The sequence below is a fragment of the Fundulus heteroclitus genome, chromosome 5 (assembly GCF_011125445.2).
Source record: "Fundulus heteroclitus isolate FHET01 chromosome 5, MU-UCD_Fhet_4.1, whole genome shotgun sequence".
In the NCBI taxonomy this organism is placed as follows: Eukaryota; Metazoa; Chordata; class Actinopteri; order Cyprinodontiformes; family Fundulidae; genus Fundulus; species Fundulus heteroclitus.
The window spans coordinates 14,828,705-14,843,607 of record NC_046365.1 but is presented as its reverse complement, the minus strand read 5'-3'; the positions used below and the strand labels follow the sequence as shown (position 1 = coordinate 14,843,607).

The 14,903-nt window shown below is 36.3% G+C and overlaps 1 protein-coding gene across 1 annotated transcript in view; it reads right to left on the bottom strand.

The window, feature by feature from the left end:
- The window catches only part of LOC105936738 (mucin-5AC), a 28,353-nt gene that overhangs the window by 1,341 nt on the left and 12,109 nt on the right, over window positions 1-14,903 (bottom strand). The window contains exons 23-44 of the mRNA XM_036136989.1: window positions 14,110-14,420; window positions 13,601-13,665; window positions 13,185-13,333; window positions 12,098-12,169; window positions 11,566-11,643; window positions 10,725-11,375; window positions 8,039-8,223; window positions 7,798-7,862; window positions 7,492-7,640; window positions 7,345-7,377; window positions 6,551-6,628; window positions 3,476-3,660; window positions 3,238-3,299; window positions 2,933-3,081; window positions 2,784-2,816; window positions 2,240-2,329; window positions 1,701-1,790; window positions 1,062-1,246; window positions 858-922; window positions 553-701; window positions 406-438; window positions 73-224 (exon numbers count right to left, since the gene is read on the bottom strand). Of these exons, the coding sequence (XP_035992882.1) occupies window positions 73-224; window positions 406-438; window positions 553-701; window positions 858-922; window positions 1,062-1,246; window positions 1,701-1,790; window positions 2,240-2,329; window positions 2,784-2,816; window positions 2,933-3,081; window positions 3,238-3,299; window positions 3,476-3,660; window positions 6,551-6,628; window positions 7,345-7,377; window positions 7,492-7,640; window positions 7,798-7,862; window positions 8,039-8,223; window positions 10,725-11,375; window positions 11,566-11,643; window positions 12,098-12,169; window positions 13,185-13,333; window positions 13,601-13,665; window positions 14,110-14,420 (3,029 nt within the window). The remainder of the gene's footprint in view (window positions 1-72; window positions 225-405; window positions 439-552; window positions 702-857; window positions 923-1,061; window positions 1,247-1,700; window positions 1,791-2,239; window positions 2,330-2,783; window positions 2,817-2,932; window positions 3,082-3,237; window positions 3,300-3,475; window positions 3,661-6,550; window positions 6,629-7,344; window positions 7,378-7,491; window positions 7,641-7,797; window positions 7,863-8,038; window positions 8,224-10,724; window positions 11,376-11,565; window positions 11,644-12,097; window positions 12,170-13,184; window positions 13,334-13,600; window positions 13,666-14,109; window positions 14,421-14,903) is intronic.

Sequence of the window (14,903 nt, the reverse complement as noted above, 5' to 3'; positions counted from 1 at the left end):
ACTTTTAAATATGCCCCAATTTATTTACATTTTGCAGTCTAATTACATGGTTAAAATGCAATGTCAAATTACCTCTGTGATCACAGTTGTAGCCAGTTGGATGAATTCTGCTGAAGTTGTGTCTGTTAGAGCTGCATTAAATACTCTATCGAGGCTAAATCTAATGCCAAGACTTCCCTCAGAGGCTGCTGGAGGACCAGTGAAGGCTGTGGTAGTTGATAAAGCTGTAACAATAAAATTAAAATAAATATCACCCCATGAGGGATTAAGCAGGTCAGAAAATGAATGGATGGATAGTAAAGAGATTATTAAAATAACAATGGCAGTTAAATTAACTTGTTGTAAAGCTGCCTCATGTACATCATTTTGTTGTCATGCTTCTCTCTGTTTGTCTCTTTGTCTCACCTGTTGTCGGAGGAACAGTTGTAGCCTCAACGGCTGCGGAAGCAAAAATGAATGAGAGTGTTTGCATTAGGTTTTGATATCAATTTAGACCTCATCATTCTTAATCTATTTAACACCAGACATAACATGATTTAAAAAAAAACTTACGTGTCACAACAATACTAGATGTGTTCAGGTCGGAGAGAGGGATGGAGCTGTTTCTTGCCTCCACCAGAGTATCCACTACAGCTTGAGTGTCTGGCACAGAGGAGGCATTTGCAAATTGCAGCTCAGAATCCACTATGACAGACCCACGCCTGGAAAGGAAATTATGATCATAGATATCGTGTCAAAAGAAACAAGACAGCCCAATGTCAAAAGTCTGTCAAAAGTCTCTGTTCGTAGAATTGATTGTAATTTATTATATTTAATGAGTATCCAAAAACTATTCTTTGACCAACAGTGATTTATACCTGAAAGCTCTGATCAGAGCTCGCAGAAATTTGCGGCCGAATCTTCTGCTATAGATGGCATTAAGCTGAAACATTGAAACAAAAATAAGAGTTCAGCAAGAGCAGAAAACTGATATATGTTTTTGAGTCTTGCTCATTTCATTTAGTAGAAGTACTCCCATTCACAGGATATGTATTAGACAACAAAAAGATCACTGTGCTTACTTGTTCTGTCAGTGACTGTGCTAAATTCTTAAATGCTGATGATGAACTGTCATCCAGGCCAACAACAAAATCTCGCGTCAGCCTAAATTCCAGGTTGAGCCTTGAATCTGCAGGAACAGCAGCCGTTGTCGTTGTTGCAGTTGTAACAGTGGTTGGACTAGCTGGTTGTGTTGACGTCCCATTGACTGGCAGAGAGACAACGATTTTTATTACTGCACTGATACCACTTTATTACTTTCAAAATAACATATGATGAAGGTAGACAGGTGCCATTTATTTGCACTGCTGTTCTCTTAAATTTACAACCCACCATTCAAAGCATGTAGTTTTGTTTAATCAGAAACCAGATGGTGATGTTGGATCAGCTGATTATGAAGTTGTTTTTGCTGATGGTAAAGCAGTATTAATCCGTGCTAAAGTTATGTTAAATTTTAGGGGTATATGACCATGTTAATGATAAGACATGGTAAGATTAGATAAAAATTTGTTCAAGAGAATTGTGTGGATTTATTTTTAGATACGTTAAATTCCCAAACATTGCATTCATCTGTCAGTTTAAGAGATAATAACATAAATCTGTGGTATGTCAAACTAAACAAAGCATTTGTCATTTTTAAAAAGGCTTTGTCATGAACATACCTGCTACAGATGCATTCATTGTTGTTGCAGCTGCAGTTGGGACTGCTGGGTTGGTAGTTGTTCCATTGGTAGCCGTTCCATTCACAGTTCCTGTTACAGTAGAAGTTATTGTATTGGTAACATTTGTTCATTGACCGGGCAATTTAAACATAACCTAGACTGAATCAAACGATTTAACAGGCAAAGAAAAACTTAATCTAAAACAGTAAAGAGATAAGTAAAATACTCATGACAATTACATTTTGCAAATTAATATATAAGAAATATCTCAGTATTGATTCATAAAAGTAATAATTGATCTGCACAAATAGAAATGAATTACCCAGTGGGGATTCCATGGCTTTTAGAACTATTGTTATTGTACTGAGTGGTTTTGAGGTCATGGAGACTTCTGGAAGCTACCTTATATTATGTTAAATACTTTGAGTATCCAGACAATGCATTCATTGGTCAGTTTATAAGATAATAACATAAATCTGTGGTATGTCAAACTAAACAAAGCATACGTCATTTTTAAAAAGGCTTTGTCATGAACATACCTGCTACAGATGCATTCATTGTTGTTGCAGCTGCAGTTGGGACTGCTGGGTTGGTAGTTGTTCCATTGGTAGCCGTTCCATTCACAGTTCCTGTTACAGTAAAAGTTATTGTATTGGTAACATTTGCTCATTGACCGGGCAATTTAAACATAACCTAGACTGAATCAAACGATTTAACAGGCAAAGATGACAATTACATTTTGCAAATTAATATATAAGAAATATCTCAGTATTGATTCATAAAAGTAATAATTGATCTGCACAAATAAAAAATAATTACCCAGTGGGGATTCTATGGCTTTTAGAACTATTGTTATTGTACTGAGTGGTTTTGAGGTCATGGAGACTTCTGGAAGTTACCTTATATTACGTTAAATACTTTGAGTATCCAGACAATGTATTCATTGGTCAGTTTAAGAGAAACCATAATGTGGATAGATAATGTGATTAAAATACCAATGGCAGTTAAATTAACTTGTTGTTAAGTTGCCTCATGTAAATAATTTTGTAATCATGCTTATCTCTCTTTGTCTCTCTCTCTCACCTGTTGTCGGAGGAACAGTTGTGACCTCAATGGCTGCGGAAGCAAAAATGAATGAGAGTGTTTGCATTAGGTTTTGATATCAATTTAGACCTCATCATTCTTAATCTATTTAACACCAGACACAACATGATTTGTAAAAAATAACTTACGCATCACCACAACACTTGATATGTTCAGTGGGAGGGTAAAGTTGGAGCTGTTTCTTGCTTCCACCAGAGTATCTGCTACAGCTTGAGTCTCTGGCACAATGGAGGCATTTGCAAATTGCAGCTCAGAATCCACTATGACTGACCCACGCCTGGAAAGGAAATTATTATCATAGATATCGTGTCAAAAGAAACAAGACAACCCACTGTCAAACGTCTGTCAAAAGTCTCTGATAGTATAATTTATTGTAATTTATTATGTTTAATGAGTCATCAAAAACTATTGTTTGACCAACAGTGATTTATACCTGAAAGCTCTGATCAGAGCTCGCAGAAATCCCCTGAATCTTCTGCGATAGATGGTATTAAGCTGAAATTTGATACAAAAATAAAAGTTTAGCAAGAGCAGAAAACTGATATCCAGAAAAATGTTAAGTTATTAAGTCTAACATGTCTGTTAACATGACAATCTTGCTCATTTAATTTAGTAGAAGTACTCCCATTCACAAGATATGTATTAGACAACAAAAAGATAATTGTGCTTACTTGTTCTGCCACTGTCTGTGCTAAATTCTTAAATGCTGCTGATGAACTGTCATCCAGGCCAACATCAAAATCTTGCGTCAGCCTAAATTCCAGGTTGAGCCTTGAATCTGCAGGAACAGCAGCCGTTGTCGTTGTTGCAGTTGTAACAGTGGTTGGAATAGCTGGTTGTGTTGACGTCCCATTGACTGGCAGAGAGATAACATTTATTACTGCCTTGATACCACTTTATTACTTTAAAATAACATATGATGCAGGTAGACAGGTGCCATTTATTTGCACTGCTGTTCTCTTAAATTTACAATCCACCATTCAAAGCATGTAGTTTTGTTTAGTCAGAGACCAGAAAATGACCAGCCGGTGATTATATATTGATTGTTAACAAGCTAGTTCTGATTAGTGGTGAAGCTGTGTTGAAAGTCATTTTAGCTGCTGGTGATGTTGGAACAGCTCATTATGAAGTTGTTTTTGCTTATGGTGAAACAGTATCAAGGTGTGATAAAGTTATGTTAAATATTAGAGGTATATGACCATGTTAATGAGGTTCATGTGGTAAGATTTGTCCAAGAGAACTTTCTGGATTTCATTTTAAATATGTTAGAAATCCAGACAATGTATTCATCTGTCATTTTAGGGGATAATATCATAAATCTGTGGTGTGTGTTCATTGTAGTTGCAGCTGCAGTTGGGACTGGTGGGTTGGTAGTTGTTCCATTCACAGTTCCTGTTACAGTAGAAGTTGTATTTTTTTAATTTTTTTGTCCATTACGCAGATAATTTAAAATTAACCTAAAATTAACTGCATCAAATGGGTTAACAGGCAATATAAAACTGAATCTAAAACATTAAAAAGATAAGTAGAATACTCATGACAAGTATATTTAAGAAAATTAAGGAATAGGAAATTCCTCAGTCTTGATTAAAAAAAGTAATAATTGACCAGCACAAATAAGAACGAAATCCACAGCGGAGATTCAATGGCACTTAGTAGTATTGGTATTCTATTGAGTAGGTTTGAGGTTATGGTGACTTCTGTCAAAGTTGCCTTATGTTATAGTAAATAATTTAAATATCCAGACATTGCATTCATTGGTCATTTAAGATATAACAAGATAACTAGTATAACATTGCTAATTGCTGATGTCTAGCTGATGGGTGTCGGAGTAGACTGGGAAATTTTACATCAACATTTAGAAAATATTCAGAAGACTATTGTAATTGTGCTAAGAGATGGTAGGGTTGGGCCAGCTGTCAAGTAAAGAATTACATTTATTGCTGTATAAAGGTATTATGGGGATTCTGTTCAGTGCTTCTTCTGGTAAATTGACTTCTGGTAAATTGACACTGACTCCAGTAGAAGTTAAAACACTGCTGGTTATGGTTGATCATGTTTAGTAATAAAAATCTAGTAAGGTATTGCTAACTGATGAGTCACATTCTGTGCTCACATGTCTTCATTAAAAGGTAGTAAAGACATTTTGACTGGTGAGGCCATCTTTGGTAGATGTTTACTGATCTGTAGTAAGTCATGCCTGGCAGTAGCAGGATACTATTTTAGCCTTGTGTGTTTTTTTTTTGTTTTTTTTTTTCTAAGCAGAAAGTAAAATAATTTCCCTTAGGACTTGAATTACTATTAAACATACAATCACAAACATTCTTTGAAAAACATTTTTACATTTTGATTTTACTGGTGGGATAGTTGTGGTTTTAATGGTTGATGTTCCTCTTTAGTACAAGATTACCTATAAAAAAATATAGTTTTACAAATGTAAAGGTGTCAGTTAGACATGTGGCAGGTCTTTGCCATTTTTTTCTCTTTAAAACTAACATATAAAGCCTTTACTAATGCTACGAAAGTAAACGAAAATTACCTGATGGTGATGTGGGTTGTGCTGAGGTTATATTGACTGTTGTTGAGCTCACAGTGACTGAAGTTGCATTGAGCGGAGGTGAAGTCATGTTGGTTGCTGGTGATGTTGGACTGACTGAGGGTGAAGTTGCATTGAGTGAAGGTGAAGTCATGTTGGTTGCTGGTGATGTTGGACTGACTGAGGGTGAAGTTGCATTGAGTGAAGGTAAAGTCATGTTGGTTGCTGGTGATGTTGGACTGACTGAGGGTGAAGTTGCATTGAGTGAAGGTAAAGTCATGTTGGTTGCTGGTGATGTTGGACTGACTGAGGGTGAAGTTGCATTGAGTGAAGGTAAAGTCATGTTGGTTGCTGGTGATGTTGGACTGACTGAGGGTGAAGTTGCATTGAGTGAAGGTAAAGTCATGTTGGTTGCTGGTGATGTTGGACTGACTGAGGGTGAAGTTGCATTGAGTGAAGGTAAAGTCATGTTGGTTGCTGGTGATGTTGGACTGACTGAGGGTGAAGTTGCATTGAGTGAAGGTAAAGTCATGTTGATTGCTGGTGATGTTGGACTGACTGAGGGTGAAGTTGCATTGAGTGAAGGTGAAGTCATGTTGGCTGCTGGTGATGTTGGACTGACTGAGGGTGAAGTTGCATTGAGTGAAGGTAAAGTCATGTTGGCTGCTGGTGATGTTGGACTGACTGAGGGTGAAGTTGCATTGAGTGAAGGTGAAGTCATGTTGGCTGCTGGTGATGTTGGACTGACTGAGGGTGAAGTTGTATTGAGAGGAGGTGAAGTCATGTTTGCTGCGAATGATGTTGGACTGACTGGTATAGAAGTTGTATTTAGAGGAGGTGAGGTCATGTTGGCTGCTGGTGATGTTGGACTGACTGGTAGAGAAGTTGTATTTAGAGGAAGTGAAGTCATGTTGACTTCTGGTGATGTTGGACTGACTGGTAGAGAAGTTGTATTTAGAGGAGGTGAAGTCATGTTGGCTCCTGGTGATGTTGGACTAAGTGGTTGTGAAGTTGTGTTTGCTGGTGGTAAACAGTATTAAGCCATGGTGAAGTTATGTTAATTATTAGAGTTATTAGTTCATGTTGATGTGGTTCACGTGGTAAAATTATATGAGATTTTGTTTAACAGAACTTTGTGTAACATTTTTAAATACTTACAAACTAAACACAGCATAACATTTCTTTTCAAAAGGTTTTGTTGTGAACATACCTGCTACAGAAGTTGTATTCACTGTAGTTCCAGCTGTAGTTGTGACTGCTAGGTCGGGTGTTGTTACATTCCCAGTTCCTGTTGTTATAGTAGAAGTTATTGTATTGGTAGCGTGTGTCCATTGCTGAGACAATTTAATAATAAATAATAATAAAGTGCAAAATTACACTTGATCTAAAACAGTAAAGAGATAAGTAAAATACTCATGAACAAGTAATTTAAAAATCAAGAAACTGGATATATCTCAGTGTTGATTAATAAAAGTAATAACTGACCTGCATAAATAAGAATGAATTACCCAGCGGGGATTCAATGGCGTTTTGATACTATTGGTATTCTATTCAGTAGGTTTGAGGTCATAGTAACTTCTGACAACATTGCCTTATGTTATCTTAAATACTTAAAACAACCAAACAATGCATAATTGGCCATTTTAAGAAATAATAAGAAAATTATGTGATCTGTTAAATAGAAAAAGCATAACATTTCTTTTCAAAAGGTTTTGCAGTTGAATTAAGTGTAGTTCCAGCTGTAGTTGTGACAGCCAGGACGGTTGTCGTTTTATTCCCAGTTTCTGTTGTTAAATCAAACATTATTGTATTGGTAGCATTTATCCAATGCCAGGTAATTTAAAAATAACCAGGACTGAATCAAAAAGCTTAACAGGCAAAACAAAACACACAACATGACAAAAAAAATAACTGCCTTATGTAATGCTCATGATTCTTTCTCTCTCTCTCTCGCTCGCTCGCTCAAAAGTGAAAGTACAAGAAATGATTGTGCCAACTTATTACCTGTTGTGGGAGGAACAGTTGTAGCCTCAATGCCTGCCAAAACAAAAATATATGAGATAATTTGCATTAGGTCTTGGTATCAATTTAGACATCATCATTCTTAATCTATTTAACACCAGACAACATGATTTGTAAAAAATAACTTACGCATCACAACAACACTTGATGTGTTCAGTAGGAGGGTAAAGTTGGAGCTGTTTCTTGCCTCCACCAGAGTATCTGCTACAAGTTGAGTTTCTGGCACAACGGAGGCATTTGCAAATTGCAGCTCAGAATCCACTATGACCGACCCACGCCTGGAACAGGAAATTATTATCATAGATATTGTGTCAAAAGAAACAAAACAACCCACTGTCAAAGGTATGTCAAAAGTCTCTGTTGGTAGAATTGCTTGTAATTTATTATGTTTAATGAGTCATCAAAAACTATTCTTTGACCAACAGTGATTTATACCTGAAAGCTCTGATCAGAGCTTGCAGAAATATGCGGCCGAATCTTCTGCTATAGACGGTATTAAGCTGAAATTTGATACAAAAATAAAAGTTCAGCAAGAGCAGAAAACTGATATCCAGAAAAATGTTAAGTTATTAAGTCTAACATGTCTGTTAACATGACAATCTTGCTCATTGTATTTAGTAGAAGTACTCCCATTCACAACATATGTATTAGACAACAAAAAGATCATTGTGCTTACTTGTTCTGCCACTGTCTGTGCTAATTCCATAAATGCTGATGATGAACTGTCATCCAGGCCAACAGCAAAAGGTTGCGTCAGCCTAAATTCCAGGTTGAGCCTTGAATCTGCAGGAACAGCAGCCATTGTCGTTGTTGCAGTTGTAACAGTGGTTGGAATAGCTGGTTGTGTTGACGTCCCATTGACTGGCAGAGAGATAACATTTATTACTGCATTGATACCACTTTATTACTTTAAAATAACATAATGCAGGTAGACAGGTGCCATTTATTTGCACTGCTGTTCTCTTAAATTTACAATCCACCATTCAAAGCATGTAGTTTTGTTTAATCAGAGACCAGAAAATGACCAGCTGGTGATTATATATTGACTGTTAACGAGCTAGTTCTGATTAGTGGTGAAGCTGTGTTGAAAGTCATTTTAGCTGCTGGTGATGTTGGAACAGCTGATTATGAAGTTGTTTTTACTGATGGTGAAGCAGTATTAAGCCGTGCTAAAGTTATGGTAAATCTTGGAGGTATGTGACAATGTTAAGGAGGTCCATGTGGTAAGATTAGATTAAAATTTGTTCAAGAGAACTGTGTGGATTTTTAAAAAAATACGTTACATTCCCAGACATTGCATTCATCTGTCATTTTAAGAGATAATAATATAAATATGTGGTATGTCAAACTAAACAAAGCATAACCTAATTTTTTTATAAAAAAGTTTTGTCATGACCATAACTGTTACAGATGTATTCATTGTAGCTGTAGCTTCAGTTGGGACTGTTGGGTTGGTAGTTGTTCCATTCACAGTTCCCATTTTTACAATATAAGTTATTGTATTTGTAACATTTGTCCGTTACGTGGAACATTTTTAATTTACCTACACAGAATCAAATGGCTTAACAGGCAAAATAAAACTTAATCTAAAAAATTATACAGGTAAGTAAAATACTCATGGCAAGTACATTTAAGAAAATCAAGAAAGAGGAAATATCTCAGTGCTGATTAATAAAAGTAATAATTGACTTGCGCAAATAAGAATGAATTACCCAGTGGGGACTCCATGGTTTTTAGTACTATGGGTGTTCTATTGAGTAGGTTTGTGTTCATGGTGACTTCTGTCAAAGTTGCCTTATGTTATGTTAAATACTTAAAACATGAAGCCATGGCATCCACTGGTCAGTTTAAGAGATAACAAGTTAATTGCGTGGTCTGTTAAATTACAGTTTTTATAGATTGCTTTGACGCAGCAGTCAACTCAAAACCCACCCAAAACAGCTAACGCAGAGGCCTAAACAGTGGCACCAATGGTCAAAATGAAACATTTTGTTTGCAAAAGGCTCCAACTCTGCCAAAACATTTAAAATATGAACAAAAAGCAAATTTTGCCATCAAACAACACAACCTGCACACAAATGTTTAAGCCCCTCCAATCATTCATTACACAAGGGACAACAAAATACAAAATACCACACTCAATGTGAATCAGTACAGCATTGCTGGTCATTGTAGCCAAAGACTGTACGTATCTTACATGTCAGTGTCATTTGTAGTCAAATTTGCCTTCTTGCAAAAAATGGATCCAGAATCAGATATGCTGTGATGCAAATTTTATTGATTATTCTTTTTTTTCAGATTGTGGCTACAAATGAAATATTCTAACAGAAGATACTAGAGCTGTCTGTCTCTTCTAGTCTCTTCTCTCTTGACGAAAAGGCCACATAGCGTCATATTCATACCACTCAATGTTTTCCCCTGCACTTAGGGAAAAATCTTCTTGCATGCCTGATCCATCCTTGACATGCCTCTGCATCTATATATTGTCATTGCATTGAGCAAAGGCATCTGCTCATAGGGACGGTGATCATATGCCTTCCATCTCCATGCACTGAAGAATTCCTCTATTGGAATAGATAGAGATGTATATACTGTATAGCAGCAATACCTGCTCTCCCGTTGAAAAACTCTTACAATGGATGCAACCTTGTTTCTATTGAGAAAAGGTTGGACTCTTTGTCCCGCCCCTCTAAGTGAAAGGCCGTGATTTACCACATGATCAATCATAGTTGCCTGAAGTTCATGTGTAACTTGAGCCCTTCCAGCTACCCCGCCACCTCACACACGGATTCCTCTTCCTCATTATCTTCTTCCCCTGACCCATCTACCTCTTGCTCTGACTCTCATCTGCCTTAGACAATCCATGCTCGCAAAAATCAACACACAACATGGCACCTTTTACATAAAGCCTACAAACTGATTGCAAATTGAAAAATTGTGTAAGGAAGTGTCAATCAGGTGCTCCAGTGATTTCATTCAGATCAAGAAGTTTCTAAGAGCTTGGAACATATAGTTTCTGTTTTGCTACCACAGCTAAAGCAATGGAGTTTGGACTGCATGAATGACATCTGCGTTAACTGTTTTGCAAAAGAGCGGGGAGAATGAGTCAAACCAATGAGAATGGGTTGACTCATTTGCAAGAGGTGTCTTTTGCTCTGCTGAGATGGTGATGCTGAAAACTGAGAGGTTCCCAGTTTCTTCAAACAGGTCAAAGCAACCAATAAAAACTATAACTCATTTGCAAGATGTGTCTTTTGCTCCACTGAGATGGTGATGATGAAAACTGAGAGGTTGCCAGTTTCTTCAAACTGGTCAAAGCAATCAAAGAAAACTGTAATGTCATGACAGTAAAATAAAATTACCTGATAGTGATGTGGACATGGGTTGTGCTGAGGTTATATTGACTGTTGTTGAGCTCACAGTGACTTGTGGTGAAGTTGCATTGAGTGAAGCTGTAGTCATGTTGGTTGCTGGTGATGTTGGACTGACTGGTATAGAAGTTGTATTTAGAGGAGGTGAAGTCATGTTGGCTGCTGGTGATGTTGGACTGACTGGTAAAGAAGTTGTATTTAGAGGAGGTGAAGTCATGTTGGCTGCTGGTGATGTTGGACTGACTGGTAGAGAAGTTGTATTTAGAGGAGATGAAGTCATGTTGGCTGCTGGTGATGTTGGACTGACTGGTAGAGAAGTTGTATTTAGAGGAGGTGAAGTCATGTTGGCTGCTGGTGATGTTGGACTGACTGGTAGAGAAGTTGTATTTAGAGGAGGTGAAGTCATGTTGGCTGCTGGTGACGTTGGACTGACTGGTAGAGAAGTTGTATTTAGAGGAGGTGAAGTCATGTTGGCTGCTGGTGATGTTGGACTGACTGGTAGAGAAGTTGTATTTAGAGGAGGTGAAGTCATGTTGGCTGCTGGTGATGTTGGACTGACTGGTAGAGAAGTTGTATTTAGAGGAGGTGAAGTCATGTTGGCTGCTGGTGATGTTGGACTAAGTGGTTGTGAAGTTGTGTTTTCTGGTGGTAAACATTATCAAGCCATGGTGAAGGTATGTTAATTATTAGAGTTATTAGTTCATGTTAATGTGGTTCATGTCGTAAAATTATGAGATTTTGTTCAAGAGAACTATGTGGAATATTATTTAAATATGTACAAACTAAACAAAGCATAACATTTCTTTTCAAAAAGGTTTTGTTAAGAACATACCTGGTACAGAAGTTGAATTAAGTATAGTTCCAGCTGTGGTTGTGACTTCTAGGTTGGCAGTCGTTTCATTCCCAGTTCCTGTTTTTATAGTATAAGTTATTGTATTGGTAGCCTTTATTCATTGCTCAGGCAATCTTAAAATAACCTAAACTGAATCAAATGGTGTAAAAGGGCAAAATAAAACTTGATCTAAAACAGTATGGAAATAAGTAAAATACTCATGACAAGTACATTTAAAAATGAAGAAATAGGAAATATCTCAGTGCTGATTCATACAAGTAATAATTTACTTGCACAAATCAGAATGAATTACCCAGTGGGGATTCCATAGCTTTTATTACTATTGATATTCTATCGAGTAGGTTTAACGTCATGGTGCCTTATGGCAAAGTTGCCTTATGTAATGTTAAATACTTTAAATATCTAGACAAAGCATTCATTGGTCATTTTAAGAGATGACAAGATCATTTTGTGGTCTGTTAAAATAAAAAAGCATAGCATATTTTTTCAAAAGGTTTTGTTGTGAACATACCTGTTACAGAAGTTGTTTGCACTGTAGTTGTGACTGTAGTTGTTGTTGGTGGTTGAGTTGGAGGTAATACAACTAAAGGATGAAAAAATAACACATAAGTGACTCTGTTTTTAGCCATAGGTTGTGCTTGATTCTTTTTCTGAACTCTGTGTACACGGTGTGTACTGATTTGTCAGCTATTAAGTGGAGCTTGTAGGAAGATGTGGACATTTATGCAATCAGTCTTAAAATTTAAATGATTCTGATATTGATTTATGGGGAAAAAAATATATCAATGTTTTGTTTTGAAAGTCTTTGCAATTAACTGAACAAGTTTTGTTGTCTGTGGTTGGTGAATCACTTTAAAAGACTAAGGTGAATATCTCTATTTTCTGTCTAAGTTTGGAAGTCTTCCTAAAAGTACTAAATGTCCTCTGGCAACAGATAAATAATGACTTTGCTACCACAGACATGAATAATTTCATTATAAAATAGTCAGATATAACAGATGAGACGTGTACAGGTCATAGAGGTTAGAAGGCATCTTTGCTGATATGTTGTGAAAGCAACAATCTATCCTTATTTAACATTCAAACAACCAAGTGGTTAACTTTGGACTGGAGGACATGTAGGACTTTAACCCCAACATTAACCGTCATTGTGCTAAAGCAGAGAGGAACAGCATATTTAATACAATAGTGAGGAAGTCTGACCTAAATAAAAACCTCCTGAACAAATTCATACCCTGGAGAATCATCTGGAGAATCCTAAACCAGCTAAATCACTCTATAGCCCAGAGACAGCACCACCAAAACCGCAAGCATCTGCCGAAGGGTCAGAGTCCCAACGGCCATATTCAAAGTGTTGCTGTGTTTAGTAAATCACAGAAAGCAGTGTAAAAAAATAGTTCTGCTTTGAGTGAAATAAATCTGGGCAGAGATGGGGACAGAAAAAATGAGGGGAATGTCTGAGTCCCTCAGTAGAAAACAGGGAGCTGACAACCTTGTCTACATGAGGCAGAAAGTGTGACAAATAAGTCTAAATTAACCTGTTTCATTCATAACTGATGTACAATTCAAGATTTTTGTGAGGGGAGGTGAATCCTTACCTTCTGCAGCAATAGTACTTTCGTTGACAGGTAGGCTGAAAGCTGGGTCAGAGGTTGCATTCCTTAAAGTTTCAGTCACTTCGCTGGTATTTGGTAGTGCTGAGACATTATTGAATATCAGCTCAGTTTCAGCAATAACCGATCCTTGTCTGCAACAGATTATTTTTTTTTTATTTATTATGTTCATTGTCTGTTACTATAAATCCACCTAATGTTCAACCTTTGAGTAAAATAAGAAAGGTTTGAGCAGTTTTCCAAAAAATACAATTATGTCGTAAACAATAACAGAAGAATGAAACCAAACAAGGGCATTTGTAATAACTAAAAAAGTACTGAGGAAAGGTTTTGTTACGTTAAGAAAGAAATGTAAACTGCTTGTAAAAATAAATCAGTTGCTGGAAATGTTATTGTTATACCTGAATCCTCTGATGACAGTTCGATTGAATCTGTCCCCAAATCTTTTTTTATAGACTCCATTGAGCTGTTAAGAGTTTTAGGAGGAAAAAAAAACAATACAATAAATGGAAAAAGTACATTTCATATTGGTGAAAATATAATAAACTTCACATTTTTTCCATTTTTCTATGTGCTTATATGCACTTTTATTTCAATGTAAAAAATCAGGATCTCTCCTGGTACATAACTTTTTTTGATTTTGTTTGTCAAAAAGGTAGAGATATTCTATATAAATAAGTCATTATTAAAAGTTTACACCATAAATTAGTGTGTTACCATGTTTCTCAAAGATCTTTCTTAAATTGTATTTTTATTTTTAAATATTTGTTATTGTGTTTGCTAAAACATTGTTCATAGGGATTTTTCTACTGTTACAGTCTCTTGAAATGCTTAACTTTTAAAGCATAGTACTCTGTAATGCTATAAAATAAATATGATCAGAATTTTGAATGAAATAAAGCAAACTTACTGCTGCAGTCACATTTCTCTCAAGTGCTTTGAACTGTGGGGAGGAGTTGTTTTTCAAATCCTCTGTGAATGTCGCCTTCAAGTTAAATTGTAACCTAATTTTTGGCTCAGGTGGTGGGGCAGGAGTTGTGGTTGTAGTTGTAGCAGTAGTAGTAGTAGTAGTAGTTGTTGTTGTTGATATAGTTGATGATAATGTTGATTGGGAAGTTACATTGCTAGTTGCTGAGGTCTGGCTGATGGGTGATGGAGTAGATTGTGAAGTTTCGTTGACTTGTGGTGAGGTCGTACTTGTTTGCTGTAAGGTTGCATTTCCTAAAAGCATAATACTTACAGTTAATTGCTGTTTAATCTGATATTTCCTCACAATACATAAACAATTAGAAGATTAATTATTCAGAAAAGTATTGTAATTGAGCTGAGTGATGGTAGAGTTGGGTCAGCTGTGAAATAAAGAATTATAGCTGTATAAATGTATTGGGGAGATTCTTTTAAGTACTTCTAATGTAACATTAACTTCTGACAAACCGACACTGACTACTGTAGAAGTTAAAACACTGCTGGTTACAGTTGAAAAGCTATAATAAAAGGTATTGCTAACTGACAAGTCACATTCTGTGCTCATATGGCTTCATTAAAAGGTAGTGAAGACATTTTGACTGGTGAGGTCATATTTGGTAGATGTTTACTGATCTGTAGTAAGTCATGCCTGACAATAGCAGGCATGACTTACTACTACTATTTTACCCTATTGCTGTTTCTTTCTAAGCAGAAAGTAATATCAAATAATTTCTCTTA